Source organism: Bombina bombina, chromosome 9 (genome assembly GCF_027579735.1).
Source record: "Bombina bombina isolate aBomBom1 chromosome 9, aBomBom1.pri, whole genome shotgun sequence".
In the NCBI taxonomy this organism is placed as follows: domain Eukaryota; kingdom Metazoa; phylum Chordata; class Amphibia; order Anura; family Bombinatoridae; genus Bombina; species Bombina bombina.
In genome coordinates, this window is record NC_069507.1 from 30,983,620 (window position 1) to 30,998,134 (window position 14,515).

At 36.4% G+C, this 14,515-nt stretch overlaps 1 protein-coding gene across 1 annotated transcript in view; it reads right to left on the reverse strand.

The window, feature by feature from the left end:
- Positions 1–14,515, reverse strand: part of CDH23 (cadherin related 23) — a 1,210,211-nt gene that overhangs the window by 362,668 nt on the left and 833,028 nt on the right. The window contains exons 26-27 of the mRNA XM_053692025.1: positions 8,455–8,568; positions 6,466–6,614 (exon numbers count right to left, since the gene is read on the reverse strand). Of these exons, the coding sequence (XP_053548000.1) occupies positions 6,466–6,614; positions 8,455–8,568 (263 nt within the window). The remainder of the gene's footprint in view (positions 1–6,465; positions 6,615–8,454; positions 8,569–14,515) is intronic.

The following is a 14,515-nucleotide window of genomic DNA, read 5'->3' on the forward strand; positions in this document are numbered from 1 at the left end:
AAGAAACACACCAGTGATGTACAGATAATACCCCTGTTTAAAACCCTTAGAGAGTAAAGTCCCCATTATGTGATTAATGACGCAGATAACTATTTCATGTTTTTTTCGGGAACTAATGGTTTTGAGCTTGAGGGGATAATCAGCTGAAGCATTTTTCGTATTTCCATCACTGTTAAAGCAAACTTACAATATTAGCAGAAGTTCAGAAATCATTATTTGTGGAAAACAAGAGCAAGATTGTGATGTACCCTTAAATGTTTAAAAATAATGTAACCCTGTGATTTTGTTGGTTTTGCAAATCAAGAGCAGTTCAGGTTCCTGGTGCTCTTTGCTGTGGCAAATTAGCTCCTATCCAACCATTCTCTTTGTAGCATGTTGCAGGCTCAGATAAATTTCGCCACACTTAATGATAGAGCCTCTCTGTGGGAGTTGTGGAATCACAATTTTCAGAGGTAGATTACAGCAAAAGCAGGCAAAATAAACAATGGATTACATGGAATGTGGTTTTATTTTCTTTAATCAAGCATTTTCATTCTCTTAAGGAATATGGTGATTTTCCATATAAATTCACCATATTTAGATTCATGCCCCTTTAATCACTATCAGTAATGCACACATAAAAGTGCTGAAATAATCTCATTTACCATCTTATCACATCCGGTCTGACAAGTTACTAGCTGCATTAGTGATATCTGCTGTAAACCACAATTACATAATTAGTTTTTTCAAACAAAGAAACAAAGAGAACAAAGAAAAATGAATAATATGAGTAAATTAGAAAGTTGCTTAAAATTGCATGCTCTATCTGAATCACGAAAGAAAATAATTTGGGTTCAGGGTCAATTTAAGTAAACCCTGTTTAAATTGAAATTGAAGCTAATACTGCAGTATTGGGTGTGTACTTTCGTACTAATCCTCACTGGCTGATAAAGATAGCTGCCTTGCTTCATTGGTGGAGAGAGACAGGCCAAGCCAGAGAAGCACTGATTCCTTATAGACACAACAGCAAGTTGTTATACAACTCCAAACAAAAAACATGCAAATCATTGTTTGGTGGTTAGGTTTTAAAATTATACTGATTCTCATATAAAATACCACACAAATGAGAACAATTAAGCAACATGTGTGTGTTGAAACAATATCCCTTCCTCTTTTTTTTTTTGAGAGCGCACACAAATATACCACACTTTTTTAGAAACTGTAAGCAAATATTTGCTATTAGAAAAAACCATATTGTCTTAGCTGAATACAGTGGCGTCACTAGGGGGGTGCGGGCCGCACCTGGGTGACACCGTCCAGGGGGTGACACCAAAAAAAAAAAAAATTCAATTTTATTGAAATTCAAAGAAATACAATGTTGAGATGCATAGATTATTTTATTATAGGCTGGCATTTGTGAACATTAGTGGGACTGGGGAAGTTGTAGACACACCATTTTTTTGCCCCTTGAGCCAGTGCTGCAATTTCAACAAATAGTTTTCCCGGCTGCTTTTGCTTGTTTTTACTTTGCTCCTCCCCTGCCCAATTTCACTATGAATGTTGTGGGTGTGCCGTGGGGCTTGCAAAGTTGCGCTGCTAGCCTAAACCTGCCTGCCTATCTGTGCTCACTGCTCAGTGACATGCGGCCCAGGGCTGTGCACTGACAGACTTGGAACAGAGTCAGAGAGCAGAATTTTCATAGTTTGCGCGCTTAAACCTTTTCTTTAGCGATTTATTTTAGAGTGCTCTGTTTATCTTTCATTTGATGTTCTGCTGAGCCAGGGAGCAGCTCTAGGCATGAGCTTCATAATTAATGCAGTGCAGTTTACATATTTTGTATGTGTGTGTCTGAGTTTTTGTGTGTCTCAGTGTTTGTGTGTGTGTTTTTGTGTGTGTGTCTGAGTGTGTTTCTGAGTGTTTGTGTGTGCATCTGAGTATGTTTTTAAGTGTGTCTGAGTGTTTGTATGTGTGTTTGCCTGTGTTTTTGTGTGTGTCTGCTTTCTGGGGGGGGGGGGGGTGACACCATGACTTACCGCACCGGGTGACACCAACCCTAGTGATGCCACTGGCTGAATATATGGTCATAGCAAACACATCTGGCTGCTGAATTGTTTAATGATAAACTGGAGGCTTTTAAGGACCTATGGGAGATTTTTGACAAAAGAGAAAGATTGGGAAAAGCAAAGGAATTGTGGGATTGTGTGCATTGCTGGCAATACTGAAGGACAAGTTATTTTAAGAATAAAAAGAAGGCACTACATTTATTAGAAGATTGTGTTCTACTTTACTTTGTTTTTTTTGTATCCTTTGTTGCAAAGCATACCTAGTTAGGTTCAGAAGCTGGGTGCTTGCTGCTGATTGGTGAATGCAAATATTTGCCTCTTGTTATTGACTTACTGATGTGTTCAGTTAGTTAGCACCCAGTAGTGAATTACTGCTCTTTAAATAAAGGATACAAAGTGATGGAAGCTAAATTGATAATAGAAGTAAATTGGATCATTGTTTAAAAATGTATGCTCTCCCTAAATAATAAAATAAACATCTTGGGTTTCATGTTCCTTTAAAGGGACAGTCTAGTATAAATTAAACTTTCATTATTCAGATAGGACTTTTAATTTTAATTGACTTTCCAATTTACTTTCATCATCAAATTTGCTTTTTTCTCTTGGTATTCTTAGTTTAAACTAAACATAGGTAGGCTCATATGCTAATTTCTAAGCCTTTGAGGGCTGCCTCTTATCACATGCTTTTTAAATCTCTTTTAAACACAAAGAGACAGAAAGTACACATGGGCCATATAGATAACATTGTGTTCAGGCACAGAAAGTTATTTAAGATCTAGCACAAAACAATGCTAAATTTAAGACAATAGATAATAAACAGTCACAGTCATGTGATCAGGGGGCTGGAAGAAGGTTCCTAGATACAAGGTAATCACAGAGGTAAAAAGTACATTAATATAACTGTGTTGGTTATGCAAAACTGGGGAATGGGTAATAAAGGGATTATCTATCTTTTAAAACAATAACAATTCTATGGTTGACTGTCCCTTTAAGGTTAGCACAGTTGGATCCATGTTACTATTACAAGTCCCTACTGAGCTAAGCTTAGTCCACTCCTCTTCCAATGTCGCACTTGCCTTAGCGCTAAATCCCTCTCAGGTATGGGAGAAGGTGCACCAGACCTCTCGCTGTGTCGTTTCTTCTTAATGCAGCCGGGCTTTGCACAGGAAAGTGTCCTGGGCCCTTACACACATATAGTATCAGCCTTATATCCTTCCCTTTTAAAGTTAAAAACCTCTATAACACAATCATATGTGTGCTGCAACTTAATGTCAACTTAAAGGGACACTCAAGTCAAAATTAAACTTTCATGATTCAGATAGGCCATGTCATTTTAAACAACTTTCCTATTTACTTTTATCATCAAATTTGCTTTGTTCCCTTGGTGGTATTTTTGAAAAGCTAAACCTAGCTAGGCTCAAACTGATTTCTAAACCGTTGAAAACCGCCTCTTAGCTCAGAGCATTTTGAAAGTTTTTCATAGTTAGACAGTATTAGATCATGTGTGTCATATAGATAACATTATGCTCACTTCCGTGGAGTTATTTAGGAGTCTGCACTGATTGGCTAAACTGCATGTCTGTCAAAAGCACTGAGATAAGGGGGCAGTCTGTAGAGGCTTAGATACAAGGTAATCACAGAGGTAAAACATATATTAATATTACAGTGTTGGTTATGCAAAACTGGGGAATGGGTAATAAAAGGATTATCTATCTTTTTAAACAATAAAAATTCTAGTGTAGACTGTCCATTTAAGCCATCTCTGGGTAACATCAGAGTAAATATGTGATATAAAATGGGAGTCAATGTCTCCCGCAAAGAAGTATTACAAGGTTAATTTATATTTGTGAGAAGAAACGGAAGAGAAAATGGATGTAATGATTTGTAAACTCATATTAAAAGGGACATGATACCTAAATGTTGAAGCAATAGAAAGTGATGCTAGTCCCAATCAGGATGCAAGTCCCAGGACTTACAAGAGAGCGTGCATCTGTCATGTGCAGCACAGTCATGTTATTTTCTTATTCAGTTTAAGGAAGTTTACTATGAAATCTCACAGGATTTCAGTCAAATCTGATGACATCACAGCAAAGCAATGCATGACCTCAGTACTGCTGATGCTGATTGGCTACTGTTTTTTTTTTTAACTTGCAGCTGAATAGCAGCTGAAGTATAACTGTTTACACAGCACTTACTCTGGTGAGCTGAAGAAATTTTGAGGTAAAATATCTTCCTTTTTTACATAGAGATGCTCAGGTGATATTTTCCTGTCAGCTTTTTATAGTTATGCTGCATCACAAGTATTATGTCCCTTTAATTATTCATATCTATTCTACTTGTAATATGTAGATTAGAATGTATGCTCCTGTATAATTTTGTTCTCTATCTAAAAATAAACATAATAATAATTAAACAAATGGGGAGTTAAATGCCCCTTGAGTAAGAAAACTGATTGAAATGTATATGTTATAAAATGTCTTTAAAGGGACACTAAACCCAATTTTTTTTCTTTCATGATTCAGATAGCGCATGCAATTTTAATCAACTTTCTAATTTATTCCTATTATCAATTTTTCTTCGTTCTCTTGCTATCTTTATTTTAAAAGCAGGAATGTAATGCATAGGAGCCGCCCCATTTTTGGTTGAGAACCTGGGTTATGCTTGCTTATTGGTGGGTAAATGTCAGCCTCCAGTAAGCAAACACTATCCATGGTGCTGAACCTAAAATGGGCTGGCTGCTAAGATTTACATTCCTGCTTTTAAAATAAAGATAGCAAGAGAACGAAGAAAAATTGATAATAGGAGTAACTAAGAAAGTTGCTTAAAATTGCATGCTCTATCTGAATCACGAAAGAAAAAAAAATTGGGTTCAGTGTCCCTTTAATTATGTAAATCACAAGCATTATTGCCTAAAGTCATTTTCATATTTACCTGTTATATTGATACCCAAAGTCAGAAGCATAGCTAGAACTCACTGGGTCCCAGGGTAAACTCTGTGGCAGGGCCCCCCTCATTTGAACAGCACCCCAAAGCATAGCTAATGAGCAATATATATATTTATATATATTTAAATTATACACACACACACTCCAAACACATACACACACACACAAATACATATGCACACTCATATACACACATTTATAGATATATACACATACCCACACATATACACACTCAAACACATGCACATATATAAACATATACACGCATCCCATTGAAAGTGTGATCATTTAGTAAGCAATATCTACTACAAATTATTTGAGGCATCTCCATGGATTACAAATGACAAAACAGCAGCTATGGATACTAAATGCTATAGCGCAACTTGAAGAGAGAGAGAAGAAAATATTAAAAAGCAATGCATGCAACACTGACCTAAATGTTCTATAATATTTTGTCACAAAATGATGTACAGAAGATTCTAAATGTAAAAATATTTTTGATTGGGACTCATTGTCAGACCCAGACAGGCTGCATTATACAATATTCAGCAGCAACAAACACAAGTAGATTAATAAGCAAGTAAATATCAGTCTGTTGCCAACTTCAGGGCTGCTATGGCTTTACAGAAATATTCTAATACTGAAATGATTTGCTCTAATACATTAGCTGATATAATTTTTACATTTCTGACCCAAGTTGGCCATGTATTTAACCTCTCACAAAGTGATTAAATATATAGGTAAAACCCTGCATGAGCCACAAAAATATGAGCACCTAAGTAGGAAACAGTAGTTGAGCCAATTAGGAGCAGCAGTTACAGCTTAGGGGCTGCAATGAGCCAATCACCAGTTGTGTTCTGCTTAGGGGCTGCAAAGCTTTCAACTCCTGAGTGGGAAATTACCTATTTGTTTAAAGGGACACTGTACTCAAATTTTTTCTTTTGTGATTCAGATTGAGAATGAAATTTTAAGCAACTTTCTAATTTACTCCTATTATCAAATTTTCTTCGTTCTCTTGCTATCTTTATTTGAAAAAGAAGGCATCTAAGCTTTTTTTGGGTTCAGTACTCTGGACAGCAGTTTTTGATTGGTGGATGAATTTATCCACCAATCAGCAAGGACAACCCAGGTTGTTCACAAAAAATGGGCCGGCATCTAAACTTACATTCTTGCATTTCAAATAAAGATACAAAGAGAATGAAGAAAATTTGATACTAGGAGTAAATTAGAAAGTTGCTTAAAATTTCATGCTCAATCTGAATCACAAAAGAAAAAATTGGAGTACAGTGTCCCTTTAACCCTTTTTGAAAATGTAACTCATAGTAACCTAAAATAAGCAATGCAAATATGACATGCAGTGACGAATTAGAAAATGTAATGTCTGTATTAGTATTTCCCTTTAAGGTTTGGGGATGCTTCATTATGGATAGGGGTGACGTAATTCCCATCACCAGCTAGAATGATCACATTTTACTTGCCTGCACAATGCTGCTGGAGAAGGGGACATTCTCAGGAACGCTGGCTTCATAACTGTTCTTCAGGAAGATCGGCTTGTTGTCATTGACGTCCAGTACAGTGACAAACACAGTGGCTGTCCCTGTTTTTCGGTTTCCTGCAGGACCATTGTCTGAAACAGGTATAAAACAGAAAGCCCATCAGAGGCAATTTGTCCCAGGAAACTCATTTAATTTGTTTAATTAAAAATAAAGTACAGAATATTTACATATCATTTTATTTTAAAGGATATTTTTTGCAAATAAATAAAATGCTTTATTGAAATATAGCAATTTATTTTAAAATACAATTCCTTTCCTAAAAGTTTAACCCCCAAAGGAACAAATATATAGTCAAATGTGTGCTCCTGTATTACTGCAGATGAGGATACAGCTGGTTCACCAATCAGAAACCGGCACACGTGTATACTCTAATCACAGGGTGTATCCTCATCTGAAGCGAAATTGGTTTGTTCAAGGAATACATCAGTGTTTAACACTTTTGAAAGATGTTTATTTCTTTGAAAATAAAATGTTTAACAAAATAAGTTATTTTGGGTTAGTGTGGCCGTCTTAGTTTGAGTGCAACCTATACTTTAAATTGATATTGTGAACGCCTAACTTACACTTTGAAAGTTAGTTGAAAGTTATAGTTTGTGCTCAAAACTGTGCTAGAATATTTAGTGTGACTTGAGACATGGGAGCATATTTATCAGAGTGCGAGCGGACATGATACGATGTAGCGTATCATGTCCGCTGCACATCGATAAATGCAGACAGCATACGCTGTCGGCATTTATCATTGCACAAGCAGTTCACCAGAACTGCTTCTGCAATATCGCCCCATGCATATTCGCGGCCAATCGCCGCTAGCAGGGGGTGTCAATCAATCCGATTGTATTTGATCGGGTTGATTTCTGTCCGCAGCCTCAGAGCAGGCGGACAAGTTATGGAGCAGTGGTCCATTCGGAGCTTGATAATTCAACCCCATAAAGTAAACTGTAAGGATTAAAAAAATGTTTAGAAAAACCATCTAAAACACATTAAAATAAAGTATAACACACATATAAACACTTTTTTTTTAATAAAAATATATAATTTTAATATTAATGAAAAGGTTTTAAAAGGGTTCAAAGGGATATGGTATATAGCAAGGTGTTTGACTGGAAAGGGCTCCAAAGGGTACAGATATATATATATATATATATATATATATAAACAGTGGGGGTGGAGAACTCTCTGACGAAGTGGTGTTGACTGTGAAACGTGTAAGGCCATGCCCACCTTTGTGTCACAAATATCCGAATTCCTGAAGATAGTGTGCCTCTGCCTTTCGCTCGCACGTTAACATTTTACTTTCAACTTGTAATATGCTTGCTAATGTGGCTGCAATAAGTTTTTACTTTGACCGCTGTTAGAGCAAAAAAAAATAGCAGGCCACTTGCAATCTAGCCCTTCATTTTTACACTAGAATGAACATTTAAGGCATGCATTTGATGGTGTACAAAACTCCAAACTAATTGCTAGCTGTTAGATTAAGTTGATTTGTTATGCTTATACTACATTTTGAAGAATTACACTACATTGGTCTCTGGGAAATTCAAAATTGTATCGCCTTTTGCAGGCACTCGTGCCGGTGCTCATTGATTTTTGTGCAGAGTGAATTTACTCCCACTGCAAGGCCCTCGGATACTGTGTATAGCAACATAAATCAGCCACTGAAGTCAGGAAGCAATGGATACAAAAAAACTGAAATAATCAAGTTAGTGGGAATTAAAATGATTTACCAGATTCAAGCACAGACAAAAAGTAAATATATTCTATTAATAATTTGATGTTTAATAAGCTGTTAATACTAAATTGAGATTTAAAACAAATATTAGGACTTAGTTGTTACTTAATTGATCTGTTTTGTAAGTCTCTTTTCTACATAATTAGAAAAAATAAAATAAAATTGGCACATCATTTTCTTACCAATCGCCTCCAACACTAGATTGTAGGACGCCATTGTTTCCCGATCAAGGTTCACAACTGTTCTAAGAATCCCATCCCGAAAACCGACCATGAATTTTCCATCTTGGTTTCCACCTGAGAAAACCATAAAACATTTTGATTGTCCGAAACATGAAATACGTAATCAAATAAAATACATGAATGGGTACAGATCTCGGCCTCAGATATGCTTAAAAAATAGTTTAAAAAGACACCTCTATGTTTCTTCTGTGTTAGCCGTTGTTTGACTCTATAGAAGCCAAACCTCTTCTGATAACCTATTTCTCAATGTGCAAAGTCATCTATATTGTCTTGTTGTTTTACAGAAATGTAATTATTTTATATATGTTTTTATATATTTTATATATTCCTTTTTTTATAAATATTTTTTCTTAAACCTAAGACCACGCAGAATATATTTTATTTTATACTTTTTAATATCTTTATTTAGCACTCAATTGTACATAATTAAATCCAATACATAGAAATTAAAGTGCAGCAAACTTAAAGGGACAATAAACCCTAATTTTTTCTTTCATGATTCAGATTGAGAATATCATTTTAAACAACTTTCTAATTTACTTCTAATGTCTAATTTGCATATCTAGATAGGCCCAGTAGCTGCTGATTGGTGGCTGCACATAGATGCCTCATGTGATTGGCTCACCCATGTGCATTGCTATTTCTTTAAAAAAGGATATCTAAAAAATGAAGCAAATTAGATAATAGAAGTAAATTGAAATGTTGTTTAAAATTGTATTATCTATCTGAATCATGAAAGAATTGTATTGGGTTTAATGTCCCTTTAAAGGGATACTAAACTCAAATTTTTTCTATCGTTATCCAGGGTGCTGAACCTAAAATGGGCTGGCTCCTAAGCTTCACATTCCTGCTTTTTTAAATAAAGATAGCAAGAGAATGAAGAAAAATTGATAATAGGAGTACATTAGAAAGTTGCTTAAAATTGCTGCTATATCTGATTCATGAAAGACATTTTATTTGGTTTAGTGTCCCTTTAATCATAAGTAATATCCACATGTCAATTAAGCATTTATCTAAGCTGCATTGTGGCTGAGAAGGGTTTAATTTATTTAAATTCTCCCATTGACAACAGCCTGTGCAAAAGTAAGTCCTAAATCACCATTACCACTTCTGCTGGAATATTACACAATGTATTTTCTACATTTTAAGAAAGTCATTCTATAATTTCATAGCATGTGTTACTGCTCTCAAATAAATCTTATATATCCTTGATAACTGATACAAAAAATAGTAGCAAGAATTACAGACAACAAGGAATTGCAATATAACGTAAAGAAGGTATCTCTAGCATTTGTATATGAGGGAAAGCTTTGGATGTATTTATATATTTTTTTGCTTCTGAACAAATTTAGGAAATTATACTAATTAATATAAAATATTTACTTAAGTGTATAATTGTGTGTACACTAGATATTATTCACACAGTAAATCTACTGATCTGATTAGGCAAAACTCGTCTCCCGTGACAATTAGACGCAACTGACTAACCCATAATGAGCGTATTGCAGCTGAAGGAATACATTAATTAAGGTAAAGTTACAGCATCTGGATAATTATGTGTCTGTCCCTTTCATAATATTTAACTGGAGATTTTCAGTCAAAAATAATTGGAAAATAAATAGCTAATTGTTGTCAAGGAAATAACAAAAACTACGTAAAGAAGCAGACTGTGATCTGTATATAATAAGGTCTGGGTAGGGAAATAACCAGTATAGACACACATTTTCCTGATCACTGTGCAGTCTCATAGGATACAGGAGATCAGGTGAAGAAGAACAGAGGCAGTTTATCAAAAGATTTCACACAATACAAGAAACAAAGATACATTTTCAGCTTTACAACCAAGGGCGCGATCCGATATAGATCGCAGTGTGCGGCGCAAGCGAGGGAACCGGCGTCGCCTGCAGTTTCAGCTCGCAACTCGAGCTATCCCATATAAGTCGCCGTCAGATGCTAACGTGCCGTAAGTCTCACAAACCAGCGATGTCCAGAAATCTGCGCAAGTACAAATTTCTGGCGTCGCCAGTGACTTGCGGCACGTTAGAATCTGCCGGCGCCTATAAAACCTGACTAAAGTCTAAAACACCCGCACTGTCTAACACGCCTCCCTAACATAGCCCGCACTGTCTAACACGCCTCCCTAACATAGCCCGCACTGTCTAACACGCCTCCCTAACATAGCCCGCACTGTCTAACCCTCTATCCGCTATCCCCCCTCACTAGCCTAACAATAAAAAAGCTATTAACCCCTAAACCGCCGCTCCCGTACCCCGCCGCCAGCTATATTATATCTATAACCCCCTAAAGTGAGCCCCTAACACCGCCGCCATCTATATTAAAATTATTAACCCCTAATGTAAGCCCCTTACACCGCCGCCATCTCTATTAAAATGATTAACCCCTAATTTAATCTACCTACCCCGCCGCCAGCTATATTATCTATATTAACCCTAAGTATATTATAGTTAATATAGGTATTACATTATATATATTAACTATATTAACCCTAATTATATTAGGGTTAATATAGTTACTATAGTATTTATATTAACTATATTAACTCTATCTAACCCTAACTAAATTTATATTAAATTAATCTAATTCATTTATAAACTAAAATATTCCTATTTAAATCTAAATACTTACCTATAAAATAAACCCTAAGATAGCTACAATATAATTAATAATTACATTGTAGCTATGTTAGGGTTAATATTTATTTTACAGGTAAATTGTTAATTATTTTAACTAGGTATAATAGATATTAAATAGTTATTAACTATTTAATATCTACCTAGTTAAAATAATTACCCAATTACCTGTAAAATAAATCCTAACCTAAGTTACAAATACACCTACACTATCAATAAATTTAATAAACTACAAACATCTATCTAAAAATACAATTAAATTAACTAAACTAAATTACAAAAACAAACAAACACTAAATTACAAAAAATAAAAAAAAGATTACAAGATTTTTAAGCTAATTACACCTATTCTAAGCCCCCTAATAAAATAATAAACCCCCAAAATAAAAAAAATTCCCTGCCCTATTCTAAATTAAACAAATTTCAAAGCTCTTTACCTTACCAGCCCTTAAAAGGGCCTTTTGTGGGGCATGCCCCAAAGAATTCAGCTCTTTTGCATACAACAAATACAATCCCCCCCCCCATTACAACCCACCACCCACATACCCCTATTCTAAAACCACCCAAACCCCCCTTAAAAAAGCCTAACACTACCCCCCTGAAGATCTCCCTACCTTGTCTTCACCACACCGGGCCGAACTCCTGATCCGATCCGGGCGATGTCTTCCTCCAAGCGGCAAAGAAGAATTCTTCCTCCGGCGATGTCATCCTCCAAGCGGCAAAGAAGAATTCTTCCTCCGGCGACGTCTTCCTCCAAGCGGCAGCAAAGTCTTCATTCTTCCGGCGGCATCTTCAATCTTCTTTCTTCGCTCCGCCGCCACGGAGCATCCATCCCGGCCGACTGCTGAACTTGGAATGAGGTACCTTTAAATGACGTCATCCAAGATGGCGTCCGCCGAATTCCGATTGGCTGATAGGATTCTATCAGCCAATCGGAATTAAGTTAAAAAAATCTGATTGGCTGATTGAATCAGCCAATCAGATTCAAGTTCAATCCGATTGGCTGATCCAATCAGCCAATCAGATTGAGCTCGCATTCTATTGGCTGATCGGAACAGCCAATAGAATGCGAGCTCAATCTGATTGGCTGATTGGATCAGCCAATCGGATTGAACTTGAATCTGATTGGCTGATTCAATCAGCCAATCAGATTTTTTTAACTTAATTCCGATTGGCTGATAGAATCCTATCAGCCAATCGGAATTCGGCGGACGCCATCTTGGATGACGTCATTTAAAGGTACCTCATTCCAAGTTCAGCAGTCGGCCGGGATGGATGCTCCGCGGCGGCGGAGCGAAGAAAGAAGATTGAAGATGCCGCCGGAAGAATGAAGACTTTGCTGCCGCTTGGAGGAAGACGTCGCCGGAGGAAGAATTCTTCTTTGCCGCTTGGAGGATGACATCGCCGGAGGAAGTGGTGAAGACAAGGTAGGGAGATCTTCAGGGGGGTAGTGTTAGGCTTTTTTAAGGGGGGTTTGGGTGGTTTTAGAATAGGGGTATGTGGGTGGTGGGTTGTAATGGGGGGGGATTGTATTTGTTGTATGCAAAAGAGCTGAATTCTTTGGGGCATGCCCCACAAAAGGCCCTTTTAAGGGCTGGTAAGGTAAAGAGCTTTGAAATTTCTTTAATTTAGAATAGGGCAGGGAATTTTTTTTATTTGGGGGGTTTATTATTTTATTAGGGGGCTTAGAATAGGTGTAATTAGCTTAAAAATCTTGTAATCTTTTTTTTATTTTTTGTAATTTAGTGTTTGTTTTTTTTTTGTAATTTAGTTTAGTTAATTTAATTGTATTTTTAGATAGATGTTTGTAGTTTATTAAATTTATTGATAGTGTAGGTGTATTTGTAACTTAGGTTAGGATTTATTTTACAGGTAATTGGGTAATTATTTTAACTAGGTAGATATTAAATAGTTAATAACTATTTAATATCTATTATACCTAGTTAAAATAATTAACAATTTACCTGTAAAATAAATATTAACCCTAACATAGCTACAATGTAATTATTAATTATATTGTAGCTATCTTAGGGTTTATTTTATAGGTAAGTATTTAGATTTAAATAGGAATATTTTAGTTTATAAATGAATTAGATTAATTTAATATAAATTTAGTTAGGGTTAGATAGAGTTAATATAGTTAATATAAATACTATAGTAACTATATTAACCCTAATATAATTAGGGTTAATATAGTTAATATATATAATGTAATAACTATATTAACTATAATATACTTAGGGTTAATATAGATAATATAGCTGGCGGCGGGGTAGGTAGATTAAATTAGGGGTTAATCATTTTAATAGAGATGGCGGCGGTGTAAGGGGCTTACATTAGGGGTTAATAATATTAATATAGCTGGCGGCGGTATAGGGGGATTAGATTAGGGGTTAATAATTTTTATATAGGTGGCGGCGGTGTAAGGGGTCAGATTAGGGGATAGATAAGGTAGATGGCGGCGGTTTTAGAGGCTCACAGTAGGGGGTTAGTTTATGTAGATGGCGGCGGGGTCCGGGAGCGGCGGTTTAGGGGGTAATAACTTTATTAGGGATTTCGGGGGGGGGGGGGTTCGCGGTTGACAGGGAGATAGACATTGCGCATGCGTTAGGTGTTAGGTTTATTTTAGCAGATCGCGGTTGACAGGGAGATAGACATTGCGCATGCGTTAGGTGTTAGGTTTATTTTAGCAGCCAGTTTAGGAAGTTACGGGGCTCCAATAGTCAGCGTAAGGCTTACTACGGCTGCTTTTTGTGGCGAGGTGAAAATGGAGTAAGTTTTCTCCATTTTCGCCACGTAAGTCCTTACGCTGCATATTGGATACCAAACTGCGCGGGTTTGGTATACCTGCCTATGGCCCAAAAAACTGCGGGCGACGGCAGAAATATACGGGCGTAACTTCTAGGTTACGCCGTATACGTGATACCAAACCCGCGCAAATATTGGCGTCGCCGGCTTTTGCGGGCGACGATTTATATTGGATCGACCCCCAAGCATCTTTTTAGGGTCTACTCTACCAAGTAAAATATATTGTCCAGATGACTTTCTGAAAATAGCAACTGGCTGAGGCTGCTTGAATTCAAATTAAAGTTGACCAATTACTTATATTATCACTTTTTCTTGGTTCTCTTGGTATCTTTTGTTGAAAACCAGGGATGTATGCTTAGGAGTGTGCCCATTTCTGGAAAAAACTATATGGCAGTAGTTTTGCAAGATTGTTATCCATTTGCAATAGCACTAGAGAGCAGCACTATTTCCTGCTATGTTGTGCTACAGACACCTCCCTATGTATCTCTTTAACAAAGAATATCATAGGAACAAAGCACATTTGATAATAGAAGTAAATTGCA